At 38.5% G+C, this 15,042-nt stretch overlaps 1 protein-coding gene across 4 annotated transcripts in view; it reads right to left on the bottom strand.

The window, feature by feature from the left end:
- HERC4 (HECT and RLD domain containing E3 ubiquitin protein ligase 4) overlaps positions 1–15,042 on the bottom strand; it is a 133,556-nt gene that overhangs the window by 54,256 nt on the left and 64,258 nt on the right. For all 4 annotated transcript variants that reach the window (XM_082854154.1, XM_082854155.1, XM_082854156.1 and 1 more), the window contains one exon: positions 618–694. In XM_082854154.1, coding sequence (XP_082710280.1) covers positions 618–694 — 77 coding nt within the window. The remainder of the gene's footprint in view (positions 1–617; positions 695–15,042) is intronic.

Genomic DNA, 15,042 nt, shown 5'->3' with positions numbered 1-15,042 from the left:
ATTTTAAAATAAGCAGATGAGTCAGAGGGAAGAGATATTATATATAAACCAAGACACACCTCCACTATGTATTTGGAAGTTAATCTCTACTAAACACCTGGAACAAAAACTTATCAAATGGGGACTTCCCTGGTGGCGCAGTGGTTAGGAATCCGCCTGCCAATGCAGGGCACACAGTCTCGAGCCCTGGTCCGGGAAGATCCCACATGCTGCGGAGCAACTAAGTCCGTGTGCCACAACTACTGAGGCTGTGCTCTAGAGCCCACAAGCCACAAATATTGAAGCCCGCGCACCTAGAGCCCATGCTCTGCAACAAAGAGAAGCCAACGCAATGAGAAGCCTGTGCACCACAATGAAGAGTAGCCCCACTCGCTGCAACTAGAGAAAGCCCATGTGCAGCAACAAAGCCCCAAAGCAGCCAAAAATAAATAAAGAAATAAATTTAAAAAAAAACTTATCAAAAAAACCCAACTTATCAAATGGATCTGAAAAATTTTGTAGACTTGAGGAAAAAAATTAAGGCAATTACTTTGTAACATATAAAGAACATTAATATGGGTTTAAAAACAACTTCTAAATTATCTGAGCTTAGTAATTATTTATATGATTACTATTACCTGGGGATTAGAGTAATGTGAAAAGCTTTGATCTCCACCTGAGAAAATTCTTTTTACACAGAAATATTCTTCAGAATCTGTAATAAAAATAAAATATAAAACATTCAAGATTTATATGCATTTTTCAGAGCATCAAATATGCTACTGGACTTTCTCTTAATCATCTAACTTAATGAGACCTCCCAATCATGGGCTCAATGATACAAAATGACTGGGAATGGTCTGACTGCTATGGAGATGAGACTGACCAAGTGACAAATGTTAATGATCCCACAAGCACAACAAGCATTTGATAAGTTTTACAAGTCTTTCTTTTGACCTGCTCACCAAAAAATGGCAGTTTCTAGTCTAGATCTTTATTATCTCAATATATTTTAAACTAAGATGGTGTAAAATTTGAATGAAAGGTATAGAAGATAGCTCAGAAGAAAATAAAAATTAAGAATATTCATTTTGGGGAATTCCCTGGTGGTCCAGTGGTTAGGACTTGGCGTTTTCACTGCTTGTGGCCTGGGTTCAATCCCTGGTTGGGCAACTAAGATCCCATAAGCCTCGCAGGGTACAGCCAAAAAAAAAGGAATATTTACTTTTAAAAAGAATGACAACAAACAAGTATATGTTAAATCTTCCTGAGTAATGCAAAATTCATAATGTAAAATTATTTTCTCTTTCAATATAGCTGCACAAAAGAAAGATGACACACATAGCTCTTTGTTAACAACTATTTATCAGTAACACCCAAATCAGGTCCAAAAACAAAAAAGTTAATACGCAAATTTAGTAGAAGTAAAGAAGGAACAATAAAGCGCCTTTTTTTCAAGTTTTGTGTTTTATTGTGATGTTTATTTTTCTTTAAAAGTTTGTTTCTTTTTTTTTAACATCTTTATTGCCGTATAATCGCTTTACAATGTTGTGTTAGTTTCTGCTGTATAACAAAGTGAATCAGCTATATGTATACATATATCCCCATATCCTCTCCCACTTGCATCTCCCTCCCACCCTTCCCTATCCCACCCCTCTAGGAGGTCACAAAGCATGGAGCTGATCGCCCTGTGAGATGCAGCTGCTTCCCACTAGGTATCTATTTTACATTTGGTAGTATATATATGTCAATGCCACTCTCTCACTTCGTCCCAGCTTACCCTTCCCCCTCCCAGTGTCCTCAAGTCCATTCTCTACGTCTGTGTCTTTATTCCTGTCCTGCCCCTAGGTTCTTCAGAACCTTTTTTTTTTTTGGATTCCATATATATGTGTTAGCATACGGTATTTGTTTTTCTCTTTCTGACTTACTTCACTCTGTATGACAGACTCTAGGTCCATCCACCTCACTACAAATAACTCAATTTCGTTTCAGTAAAGTGCCTTTTTAAAAAGACATTCAAAGCCTCTTCCTTTTTCTCCTCTCCTGTACCTCAAAATGGAAAGAGTATCTATTATCAAAAATACCGCTAGCCTAGTATTTAGAAGTATCACATACCAAAACACCATAGCTACACAATGTAACTTAAGGCCAGTTATTTCCAAATATAATCCATTTCTGTGTTCCTACTGCTGACCCCCCACTCTTTAGTTGACTAATTCTTTTTTTTTTTAATATAAATTTATTTATTTTTGGCTGCGTTGGGTCTTCGTTGCTGTGCTTGGGCTTTCTCTAGTTGCGGGGAGCAGGGGCTACTCTTCACTGCGGTGCGCAGGCTTCTCATTGCAGTGGAACACAGGCTCTAGGTGCACGGGCTTCAGTAGTTGTGGCACACAGGCTCAGTAGTTGTGGCTTGTGGACTCTACAGAGCGTGGGCCCAGCAGTTGTGGCGCACTGGTTTAGATACTCCGCAGCATGTGGGATCTTCCCGGACCAGGGCTTGAACCCGTGTCCCCTGCATTGGCAGGTGGATTCTTAACCACTGTGCCACTAGGGAAGCCTAGTTGACTAGTTCTTCACCTTGTATTATTTGTGACCACCACTGCTACAGAATTATAAATTCTTAAGGAAGGGACCACATCTTAATTTTCTTGATCATTCCCTACTACCAAGCACAATGTTTTATTTGTAAAAGAACTCAGTAAATATTTAATATGAATATATAATATAAAAAATTATCTAGCTTAGATAATAATAAGAGCTTCAGAGATCAGAACATTAATATGACCAAATTTTCCACAACAAGACTGCTCTACGGCCAAAAACTTTTAAGAACAGATTAAAAGGGTAAATCTAAAATATTAAATAAACCAATCATTCAACTTAAAATCTTTTCTCTACATCATCCTCACAAGTCTACATGAAGTCATGCACTTCCTCAAAAGATTGAGCAGAATGTTATTCGTTTGTTCCTAAAAGGTGATTCTGCCTTCTTTAAATAATCATCAAGTAAATGATGACTAATCTATAGTACATGAATGGGTTTCTGGGGGCTGTGAGTAGGGCACCAAAAATTATTTTCCTTAATTTCCTTTTAATTACTACTGTAAAGAAGTCTGTGAAACCTAGTCATTTGTCCTACACAGCTTCCTGCAGATTGGATTTTGCTGATTATATCCTCAAGGATTCTCCTAACACTTCTCTCAGTCTTCTGTATTTCCTATAAATTGGTAGTTGGATCTAGAGAGGAGTTAATTAGATTAGTCAAATTTTTTTTAAGAAGATGTTGGGGGTAGGAGTTTATTAATTAATTTATTTATTTTTGCTGTGTTGGGTCTTCATTTCTGTGCGAGGGCTTTTCTCTAGTTGTGGCAAGCGGGGACCACTCTTCATCGGGGTGCACGGGCCTCTCACTATCGCGGCCTCTCTTGTTGAGGAGCACAGGCCCCAGACGCACAGGCTCAGTAGTTGTGGCTCACGGGCCTAGTCGCTCTGCGGCATGTGGGATCCTCCCAGACCAGGGCTCGAACCTGTGTCCCCTGCATTAGCAGGCAGATTCTCAACCACTGCGCCACCAGGGAAGCCCCAATCAGTCAATTATTTTGACAAGACTATTACATGGTGGTGGAAGGGGCTGTTCTTCCATCAGTAAGCACATAACGTATAGCTGGGTTCCTTTTTGTGACGTTAGTAACCATTGATTTCCAATGCTTAGACCATTAATTCATTGTGGGTTGAAAAATGATACACTAATATTACTTCCTCATCTTGTGGTTGGACCATTAGCTTCCCCCTATCTACCACATAGTTCATTAACCTGTAATAGGAAAGACTAATGCTGTTCTTTTCCATTTATTTACTATCGTCTGCCTTTTTGAATCTGCATTTATTTGATTATAATATTTACATGTTTCTTAGTAACATGGATTTCCTCAATGGGAATTTCCGTTAAATTCCTTTATCTATTACATGTCTAAATGTTTGTCTTATTCATTTATTAGGTGTCTTACTGTTTTTCACACCAATATGTATGAGCACTTTGGATATTCAGGCTACTAACCTCAGGTTATATTCGTTACAAACATTTTTTCTAAATAATTATTTAATTTTGACTCACAAGTTTCTTTTTCTATTAAATCAAATGTATTTATCTCATTCTTTTTTTTTTTTAAAGAGGAAGTGGGTTTCTTTATAAAAAATATTTATTTATTTGGCTGCATTGGGTCTTAGTTGCAGCACACAGGATCTTCGCTGCAGCATGTGGGATCTAGTTCCCTGACCAGGGATTGAACCCGGGCCCCCTGCGCTGGAAGCGTGGAGTCTTAGCCACTGGACCACCAGGGAAGTTGGCCCTCTTTCTTAATGGTGACTTTCACTGCCATAATGGTGAGAAAGCTTTTTCCCATCCTCAAATTATAGAATTATTTTCTTGTCTTAAGAACTCTTTTACATTTAACTTTAATCCATCTATAATTTATTTTAGTTTATACTGTTAGGTTAGGGTCTAAACTGACATTTTCCTCCCAATTTTCATGTGTTGAATAATTCTTTCCCCTTCTCCACACATTAGTGATGCCCTATTTTAAAGTTATGAAGAGACACTACACCTCTTCTACCTATAACACGCTACACTAAAAAACTTTGGCACTCTCCTCCATCCCGAAAGTGTTCTCAAAGTCCTTCTCATAACTTCCACTTCGTACAGTCCTTCCTATAACTCCAAGAGTCACTGCCAATCAACTGGAGTTTGAACAAAACCTATATATTGGGTTGGCCAAAAAGTTCCTTCGGTTTCTAAGTAAAAATAAAAGACACATTTTTCATTTTCACCAAGAACTTTATTTAACAACATATTCACCATTTTGTTCCACTACCTTCTGCCATTTTTCAGGCAACTTCGTAATTCCGTCTTCCCAAAACCTTTTATCTTTTTGATCAAAGAACTGTTCCAGGTGCCATTTACAGTCTTCCAGGGAACTGAAATATTTTCCATTAAAAGAATTTTGTAAAGACCGAAATAAATGGAAATCCGAAGGGGCAATGTCTGGTGAATATGGCGGATGAATCAGAACTTCCCAGCCAAGCTGTAACAGTTTTTACCTGGTCATCAAAGAAACATGTGCATTATCCTGAAGGAAGATTATGCGTTTTCTGTTGACTAATTCCGGACACTTTTCGTCAAGTGCTGCTTTCAGTTGGTCTAACTGGGAGCAGTACTTGCTGGAATTAATCGTTTGGTTTTCCAGAAGGAGCTCATAATAGAGGACTTCCTTCCAATCCCACCATATACACAACATCCCTTCTTTGAAGACCGGCCTTTGGTGTGGTTGGTGGTGGTTTTATTTCGCTTGCCCCACGATCTCTTCTGTTCCACATTATTGTACGCTGTCCATTTTTCATCACCCATCACAATTTGTTTTAAAAATGGAATGTTTTCATCATGCTTAAGGACAGAATTGCATGCAGAAATACGGTCAAGAAGGTTTTTTTCCACTTAACTTACGTGGAACCCAAACACCAAAGCAATTAACATAACCAAGTTGGTGCAAATGATTTTTGATGCTTGATTTGGATATTTTGAGTATGTTGGCTATCTCCTGCATGGTATAACGTTGACTGTTCTCAATTAATGTCTCAATTTTACCGCTATCAACTTCAACTGGTCTACCGGACCGTGGAGCATCGTCCAGCAAGAAATCTCCAGCACAAAACTTCACAAACCACTTTTGACACGTTCGATCAGTCCCAGCACCTTCTCCATATACTGCACAAATCTTTTCTTTGCATTTCAGTTGCATTTTTACCCTTCTTGAAATAATAAAGCATAATATGCCAAAAAAGTTATTTTTCTTCCATCTTCCGTATTAAAATGGCTACACAAAAATTCACCAATTTTGATGTCTTTTTTTAACACACACTGATATGATAGCTGTCATAATACAATCTAACAAAATTGTTTCAAATGAAGTAAAAGACAACTAAGCGCTACTAGAGCCAGCTTACGGGAAACCGAACGAACTTTTTGGCCAATCCAACAATAATGGCAATACATGGATTCCCCTCCCACCCCCGGATTTCCACTAAGTTATAATAATCTAAATGTCTAGGGACCTCCCTGGTGGTGCAGTGGTCAAGAATCCCCCTGCCAATGCAGGGGACACGGGCTCCTGGTCTGGGAAGATCCCACATGCCACAGAGCAACAAAGCCCGTGCGCCACAACTACTGAGCCTGCACTCTACAGTCCGTGAGCCACAACTACTGAGCCCACATGCCACAACTACTGAAGCCCACGCACCTAAAGCCCATGCTCCGCAACAGGAGAAGCCACCGCAACGAGAAGCCCGCGCACCACAACAAAGAGTAGCCCCCACTCACCGCAACTAGAGAAAGCCCGCAGGCAGTAATGAAGACCCAGCGTAGCCAAATAATAAACTAAAAAACACACAAAAAAGTCTATATGTATACGAATAATCTGATTTAACTGTTACAGTTTTATAGTATATGTTGTCATATCTAGGAGGGCTAGTTCACCTCCTTATTCTCTACAAAATACACTGTCAGGAAAAACAGAAAATTTTGAAATAGGCTCCCCTGCCCATGCACTCTCCCCCCCCACACCCCCGCCATTTACTGAGTCTTGATTAGGGCACTCTTCAGAAACTTATCTACCTAAATGATGTGTTTGAGCTATTTACAATTCTGTAAAGTGTACTTCTATTTAGGAGCAATACTGACAGAGATACAACTATGTATGTGCCTTTGACTTACAAGGAAAAGAAGTAATTTTTTGATGATCCCGGAATCCCTTTACACTCTTAAGACTTATTCAGGACCCCAAAGGGCTTAAAAGCACTAATACATAACACATCAGAATTGAAAATTAAGAAATTTAAAAAATACTCATAGACTTATCTGAAAGTGAACAAGAACAAAGGCACTGCATGTTAACACAGATAACAGTACTAACATGAAAGTCATTCTAACCTCATGAACCCTATGACACAATACCACTGTCCTTGAGCAACTATCAGCTGGTTCCACAATACGGAAGAACATAACTGAAGACACAACATGGTAAGTGACTTTTATTTTCCTTGGTTTATACTTGATTCTGAAATAAGTTATACAATATGTTAAAATCTTAGCAAAGTTCACTCAATTTTGAAGGGTGTGCTCCCATGCCTTCACTTATGTTATTTTTTTACTTTTGTGTTATCTGCCAAAGAGCAAAAATTCTGTGTTTTACTAGAATAATTTTCTATACCTGATGTTGATTTTATTTGTTTTTCATTATTTAAGTGGAAAAAAAAGAACAAAGACTCCTCACTTATGAATAAGCTAAAGTTCTTTTCAATTACCATTTACATTTATTTTGAAATGTTTTATTGTCACTTCAGTAAAATAGGTAACCAAGTACTATTTCTCAAGCATCAAAGGTTACATCTTTTAATAAAGTGTTCCAATCTCCCCTCACAACTTTTTTGATTTTTGTCTTCCTGTTATGGGCTGAATTGTGTCTACCCCTGCCCCCAAATTCATATGTTGAAGCTGTAATCCTCAGTACCTCGGAATATGACTGTATTTGGAGATCGGACCTTTAGAGAGGTGATTAAGGTAAAATGAGGCTGTTAGGGTGGGGCCCTAATCCAATATGCCTGCTGTCCTTATAATAACAGGAAGAGACACCAGCAACACACGCACACACACAGAGAAAAGGTCACATGAGGACACAGCAAGAAGGTAGCCATTTGTAAGCCAAGGCTTCAGAAGAAACCAAACCTGCTGACAGAGTGATCTTAGACTTCTAGCTTCCGGAACTGTGAGAAAATAAATTTCTGCTGTTTAAGCCACCCAGTCTGTGGTATTTTGTTATGGCAGCCCTAGCAAACTAACACACTTCGCCGAATCAGATCCTAAACTTAGGAAAATAAAACTTCCAAGATACTTTCTATGTGTTAGTGAAAATATCTTTGAGATTTCCCAGAGAGGCTATGGAGAATCAAAATGATTTGTCCTTTCAACATATAAGTAGAGATGCTAGAAATAATTAAGTTTATTTGATGTGTTACTATTCTAAAGGTTGCATGGGAAGAGTTGTCAAATCAGAAGACACTTAACCTTCCCTAGGTTAAATTTATATGGTAAAATTAATATAAATATTTCACCTCTCTAAATTAATATATTTCAAAAATGTAATTACTATAAAAATTTCTAATTTATATGGTAATATAAAAATTTCAAAAATTAATATATTTCAAAAAGTGTTTTATGAGAAGTCCATGGAGATTCACCAATGTCCTTGCTTACCATATGTTTAAATATGAAGGGAAACATTATTCAAAACTCTTATGAAATAGTTCTGTCAAGTTTTCCTGTATTTATAAGAGTTCTGGCGGTACAGTGCTGTCTGTCCTAATGTCAGGTTTCGTTCCCCCAATTTCAGTTATTATTGAACCTTTATTTTATTCACATCTATCATCTTCTAGGCCAGTGATTTTCAAATGGCGTTTTATAAAAATATAGATGTCTAAACTTGATCCCTGACTTACTGAATCTCTTTACTTGATATTCTTGGTGTTATTCCTGGTACATTAGGTCTCAGGATTATCATATTATATCTCAAGATTTTTTTCAACTGTAAAAGGTTATACTCATTCATATTCATAAATCAGATGTAAGGAATCACTGACTTCTTTGAGAACAGGCTTAATCATCATCTTTAGAAACATTCTTGTTTAAAAACCTTTTTGGAATACAGGCATAACTTGCTTTATTGTGCTTCACAGATATTGTGGTTTTTACAAATTGCTGATTTGTGGTAATTGATGATTTGTGTTGTCAGATGATTGTTAGCATTTTTTAGTAATAAAGTATTTTTAATTAAGATATAATATGTACATTTTTTAAAGAAATAATGCTACTGCACAATTAACAGGCTACAGAATAGTGTAAACATAACTTTTACATGCACCAAGAAACCAAAAATTTTATCTGACTCACTTTATTGTGGTATTCTGGAACCAAACCACAGTATCTCCAAAACATGCCTCTAATGTGTTCTCCATGTCACAGAAACAACCAAATTTCCTTGTCAACTGTATTTATTCTTATTATGAACCCTCGTCATATCTTTCCACTTGACAATTATCAATAATAAATAAGCCATAGTCATTTTAAGCCTCTTTCATCTATTGACTAGTTTTTGTTTTATTCTGATGCTTGTCTGAAGGCCTTCCTATAAGCTACAGGCCAGAGTTTGTACTTTCAACAAAGAAGGATAGTCTCAGAGCCCTGTGAAAAGGACTGTACCTGTTATTTGAAACCACTTATACATCAAAGAATAGATACTTGGGTACAGGCTTCTGAGGAGACGTGGCTTAGAGAACTTTCAAAAGACACCAGTGGACTACATTACGATTTCTCATATATTTTTTTAAGCTGATAAGCAGTTTTATGAAACTGACAATCCAAGATCCATAATGTTTAACTTTGCTTTAATTTTCTGTTTTCTGGATCTCCCTTATAGGGAGTCATTTCTCCTTCTTCTAAAGCAATCTAATTCACATCAATTTTGTAAACTCTGCTTTGGTACGCTGAAACGAAATGTTAAAAAACATTTCTCTTCTCCCTTCAGCTTGCCAGTATCTCCCGGAAAGGAGCTTATATCCTCTTCTAAGGCCCTGATTTTTGCAGCTGCCATTCAGGGCACACCTCTAGATCACCTGACTCTGGGGGCCAGCGGGGGATTATGCTCAAGGGTCCCACAGGACTAAAACCAATGGACAAAGAGTTCTTAACTGACTACCATCCCAGGGCACAGCAAGAGGCAACAGACTGAGGTGCCCAATCTTTCTGTAGAAGAGGATTATTAGTTTACCTAATACAGCTTTGGCCTAAGAGGCAGGCTTCCAATTAAACCCACATCAAAGGGCCTGTTGTAATCCTCTCAGAGATCTCAGAAGGAGGGCCTTATCTTTGCAACATCCCTCTGCTGCACTCCAGAACATCCATTTCTTCCATAGGGGACCTCGTATTCCCATCTGGTGTCCCCATTTTTGTGGTTGCCACCTAACTGATGCCCCTTGATTGCCTGGTTCTGGTGGACAGCTGGGCTTGTATCCTGGGTCCCACGGGACTGTAACAACTGGAGAGACAGTTTTTGGTTGGCTACCACCCCCAGTGCACAGCACAAACAACAAACAGAAACATACCCCAGTTTTCTGCGAAAAAGACCTATCTGCTTGTCCTGGAGCTTTGGCCTATGGTTTCTACACCTCTAGCAACCTACTGAGGTGATCTTTGGGGACGAAAGCTGGTGGATGCCATCTTTGTGCTCTCCCTCTACCTTGCGTTAACTTGCCAGTATCTCCTGGAAAGGAGCTTGTACCCTTAGCTGGTGCCCTGATTTTCACAGCTGCCACCCAAGGGACAACTCTAGGTTGCCTAGTTCTGGCAGCAGTGTGACTTTCTCTTGCAGTCCCACAGGACAGATATACATTTGCATACTTAAAAGCTACTGCCTGAGGGTCTGGCCTCAATCAGCTTGAATTTAGGTATTGCTGAAATTCTCCCCTTTGGGATACTGACAGGTCTTGGCACATTCTCAACTGAGAGCCACTTAAAATAATATAGACTGTTTGGACATTAACAAAGATTTGAGAGACAATCAAGAGTGAGGGCAGGGTTGAACTATATCACAACACTACAGTAATCAAAACAGTATGGTATCAGCATTAAAAACAGACATAGAATACAGAGCCCAGAAATAAACCAATGCATATATGATCAATTTATTTAAGACAAAGAAGCTAAGAATACACAGTGGGAAAAGGACAGTCTTTTCAATGAATAGTGCTGAGAAAATTGGACAGCCACATGCAAAAGAATGAAACTGGACCACTATCTTACACCATACACAAAAACCAACTCAAGAGCTTCCCTGGTAGTACAGTGGTAAAGAATATGCCTGCCAATGCAGGGGACACGGGTTCAAGCCCTGGTCCAGGCAGATCCCACATGCTGCGGAGCAACTAAGCCCGTGTGCCACAACTACTGAGCCTGCACTCTAGAGCCTGCAAGCCACAACTACTGAAGCCCGCGCACCTAGAGCCCGTGCTCCGCAACAAGAGAAGCCACTGCAATGAGAAGCCCGCGCACCACAACGAAGAGTAGCCCCGCTTGCCACAACTAGAGAAAGCCCGCACACAGCAACGAAGACCTGATGCAGCCAAAAATGATAATAAAAATAAATAAATTTATTAAAAAAAAACTAACTCAAAATGGACTAAAGACTTGAATATATGACCTAAATCATAAAACTCCTAGAAGAAAACATAGGCAGTAAGCTCCCTGACATCAGTCTTGAGGATGATTTTTTGGATTTAGCACCAAAAGTAAAAGCATCAAAAGCAAAAATAAACAAGTAGGACTACATCACACTAAAAAGCTTCTGCACAGCAAAGGAAACCATCAACATGGATTAAAGACCAAAATGTAAGACCTGAAACCATAAAACTCCTAGAGGAAAACAGGCAGATCACTCTTTGACATAAATCGTAGCAATAGTTTTTTGGATCTGTCTCCTAAGGCAAAGGAAACAAAAGCAAAAATAAACAAATGGGACCTAATTAGACTTAAAAGCTTTTGCACAGCAAAGGAGATCACTGACAAAACAAAAAGACAACCTACTGATTGGCAGAAAATATTTGCAAATGATATGACTCATAAGGGGTTAATATCCAAAATATATAAACAGCTCATATAACTCAACATCAAAAAACAAACAGCCTGGTTTAAAAAAATAGGCAGAAGAGCTGAATAGACATTTTTCCAAAGAAGACATACAGATGGCCTACAGGCACATGAAAAGATGCTCAACATCATTAATCATCAGGGAAATGCAAATCACAATGAGATATCAACTCACAGTTGTTAGACTGGTTATTAACAAAAAGACAAGAAATAACAAGTGTTGGTGAAGATGTGGAGAAAAGAGAACCCTCTTGCACTGTTAGTGGGAGTATAAATTGGTGCAGCCACTATGGAAACAGTATGGGGGGTTCTTCAAAAAAATTAGAAACAGAACTACCATATGATCCAGCAATTCCACTTCTGGGTAAAACAAAAACACTAATTTGAAAAGATGTATGCACCACCATGTTCATTTTAGCATTATTTACAATAGCCAAGGTATGGAAGCAACCTAAGTTTCCACTGATGGATGAATGGATAAAGAAAACATGGTGTGTGTGAGAGTGTGTGTGTGTGTGTGTGTGTGTGTGTAAGTGTATACATACACACATGCATATATACACATACATACAAATATACATACAATGGAATATTATTTAGCCATAAAAAAGAAGGAAATCTTGCCATTTGTGACAACACACATGATTCCTAGAGGGCATTATGCTAAGTGAAATAAGTCAGAAAGAGAAAGACAAATACTGTATGATCTCACTTACATGTGGAATCTAAAAAACAAACAACAACAACAAACTGAAACCAAACTCATAGATACGGAGAACAGATTAGTGGTTGCCAGAGGTGCCTGGGGATGGGGGCCAGGCAAAATGGATAAAGGAGGTCAAAAGGCACAAAATTCCAGTTATAAAATAACTAAATCATGGGACTGAAATGTTCAGTATGGTGACTACAGTTAATAATACTGTACTGCAAATTAGAAAGTTGCTGAGAGTAAATCTTAGTTTCATAACAAGAAAAAAAATTTTTAACGATGGTGACAGATGTTAACTTGACTTATTGTGGTGATCATTTGCAATATATACAAATATCAAATTGTTATGCTATATACATGAAACAAATATAATGTTATGTCAATTAAAAACATTTTATCTGATTCTTGCTGATCCCCAGAATTCAATAATAATTCAAATTTAATAGGTTTCTGTTCTTTTAACAGTAATGTTGCTATCTGCATGGGTTCAGTAACAATACGTTCCCCTTCCCACTAGTTTGTACTTCTTTCATAACTGATTGAGCAAATCAATTATGTAACCAAGAAGTTACCTGAAATGTCATATTAAGAACAATGGCTATTGAATTAGATATGACAAGTCATCTTAAAGAATAAAGTTGGTTGTACTTATGGAGTCAATGCTTACGATGTCTCTGGCACAGTAGAAGATTAAAACTTGTCAGGTCTGGGACGTCGTCATGTGATGAATTGTGCTCCCCCAAAATTCATATGTTGAAGTCCTAATCCCTAGTACCCTCAGAAAGTGACCTTCTTCAGAAATAGGGTCACTACAGATGTAATTACATAAGTTGAAGTCATATTTGAGTAGGGTGGACCACCAGTACAAAATGACTGGTGTCCTTATAAAAGAGCGAAATGTGGACACAGACAGGCACATAGAGACAATGCCATGGCAGGATGAAGGCAGAGATCTACTAGCCAAGGAATACCAAAGATTGCCAGCAAACCACCAAAAGCTAGGAGACATATATGGAACAGATTCTCTCTTATAGCCCTCAGAAGGAAGCAACACTGCCAACACCTTGATCTTGGACTTCTAGCCTTCACAACTGAGACAATAAATTTGTATTGTTCAAGAAACTGAGTTTGTGATATTTTATTATAGCAGCCCTAGCAAACTAATACAGTTGTCCTATACACTAATACTATACACATTCTAAAGAAAGATTTGGGGCTTCCCTGGTGGGGCAGTGGTTGAGAGTCCACCTGCCGATGCAGGGGACACGGGTTCGTGCCCCGGTCCAGGAGGATCCCACAACCACGGAGCGGCTAGGCCCCTGAGGCATGGCAGCTGAGCCTGCGCATCCGGAGCCTGTGCTCTGGAACGGGAGAGGCCACAACAGTGAGAGGCCCGCGTACTGCAAAAAAATAATAATAATAAAAAAAATAAAAATAAAAGAAAGGTTTGCCCTTTGCCTAGTTCCAAGGATAGAGTCTCAAAGTCTTGGGAATATCCTGTTAAGAGTGTCTTTTTATAGACCCCGAATAGCCAAAGCAGTCCTGAGGGAAAAAAACAGAGCTGGAGGAATCAGACTCCCTGACTTCAGACTATATTACAAAGCTACAGTAATCAAGACAATATGGTACTGGCACAAAAACAGAAACATAGATCAATGGAACAAGATAGAAAGCCCAGAGATAAACCCACGCACCTATGGTCAACTAATCTATGACAAAGGAGGCAAAGATATACAATGGAGAAAAGACAGTCTCTTCAATAAGTGGTGCTGGGAAAACTGGACAGCTACATGTAAAAGAATGAAATTAGAACATTCCCTAACACCATACACAAAAATAAACTCAAAATGGATTAGAGACCTAAATGTAAGACCGGACACTATAGAACTCTTGGAGGAAAACATAGGAAGAACACTCTTTGACATAAACCACAGCAAGATCTTTTTTGATCCACCTCCTAGAGTAATGGAAATAAAAACAAAAATAAACAAATGGGACCTAATGAAACTTCAAAGCACAAGACGAAAAGACAACCCTCAGAATGGGAGAAAATATTTGCAAACGAATCAATGGACAAAGGACTAATCCCCAAAATATATAAACAGCTCATGCAGCTCAATATTAAAGAAACAAACAACCCAATCCAAAAATGGGCAGAAGAATTAAATAGACATTTCTCCAAAGAAGACATACAGATGGCCAAGAAGCACATGAAAAGCTGCTCAACATCACTAATTATTAGAGAAATGCAAATCAAAACTACAATGAGGTATCACCTCACACCAGTTAGAATGGGCATCATCAGAAAATCTACAAACAACAAATGCTGGAGAGGGTGTGGAGAAAAGGGAACCCTCTTGCACTGTTGGTGGGAATGTAAATTGATATAGCCACTATGGAGAACAGTATGGAGGTTCCTTAAAAAACTAAAAATAGAATTACCATATGATCCATCAATCCCACTACTGGGCATATATCCAGAGAAAACCATAATTCAAAAAGACACATGCACCCAAATGTTCATTGCAGCACTATTTACAATAGCCAGGTAATGGAAGCAACCTAAATGCCCATCGACAGATGAATGGATAAAGAAGTTGTGGTA

This window comes from Leucopleurus acutus (assembly GCF_964270905.1).
Source record: "Leucopleurus acutus genome assembly, chromosome: 14".
NCBI lineage: Eukaryota > Metazoa > Chordata > Mammalia > Artiodactyla > Delphinidae > Leucopleurus > Leucopleurus acutus.
Note: the sequence above shows the minus strand (reverse complement) of the source record. Positions and strands in the feature narration are given on the sequence as shown.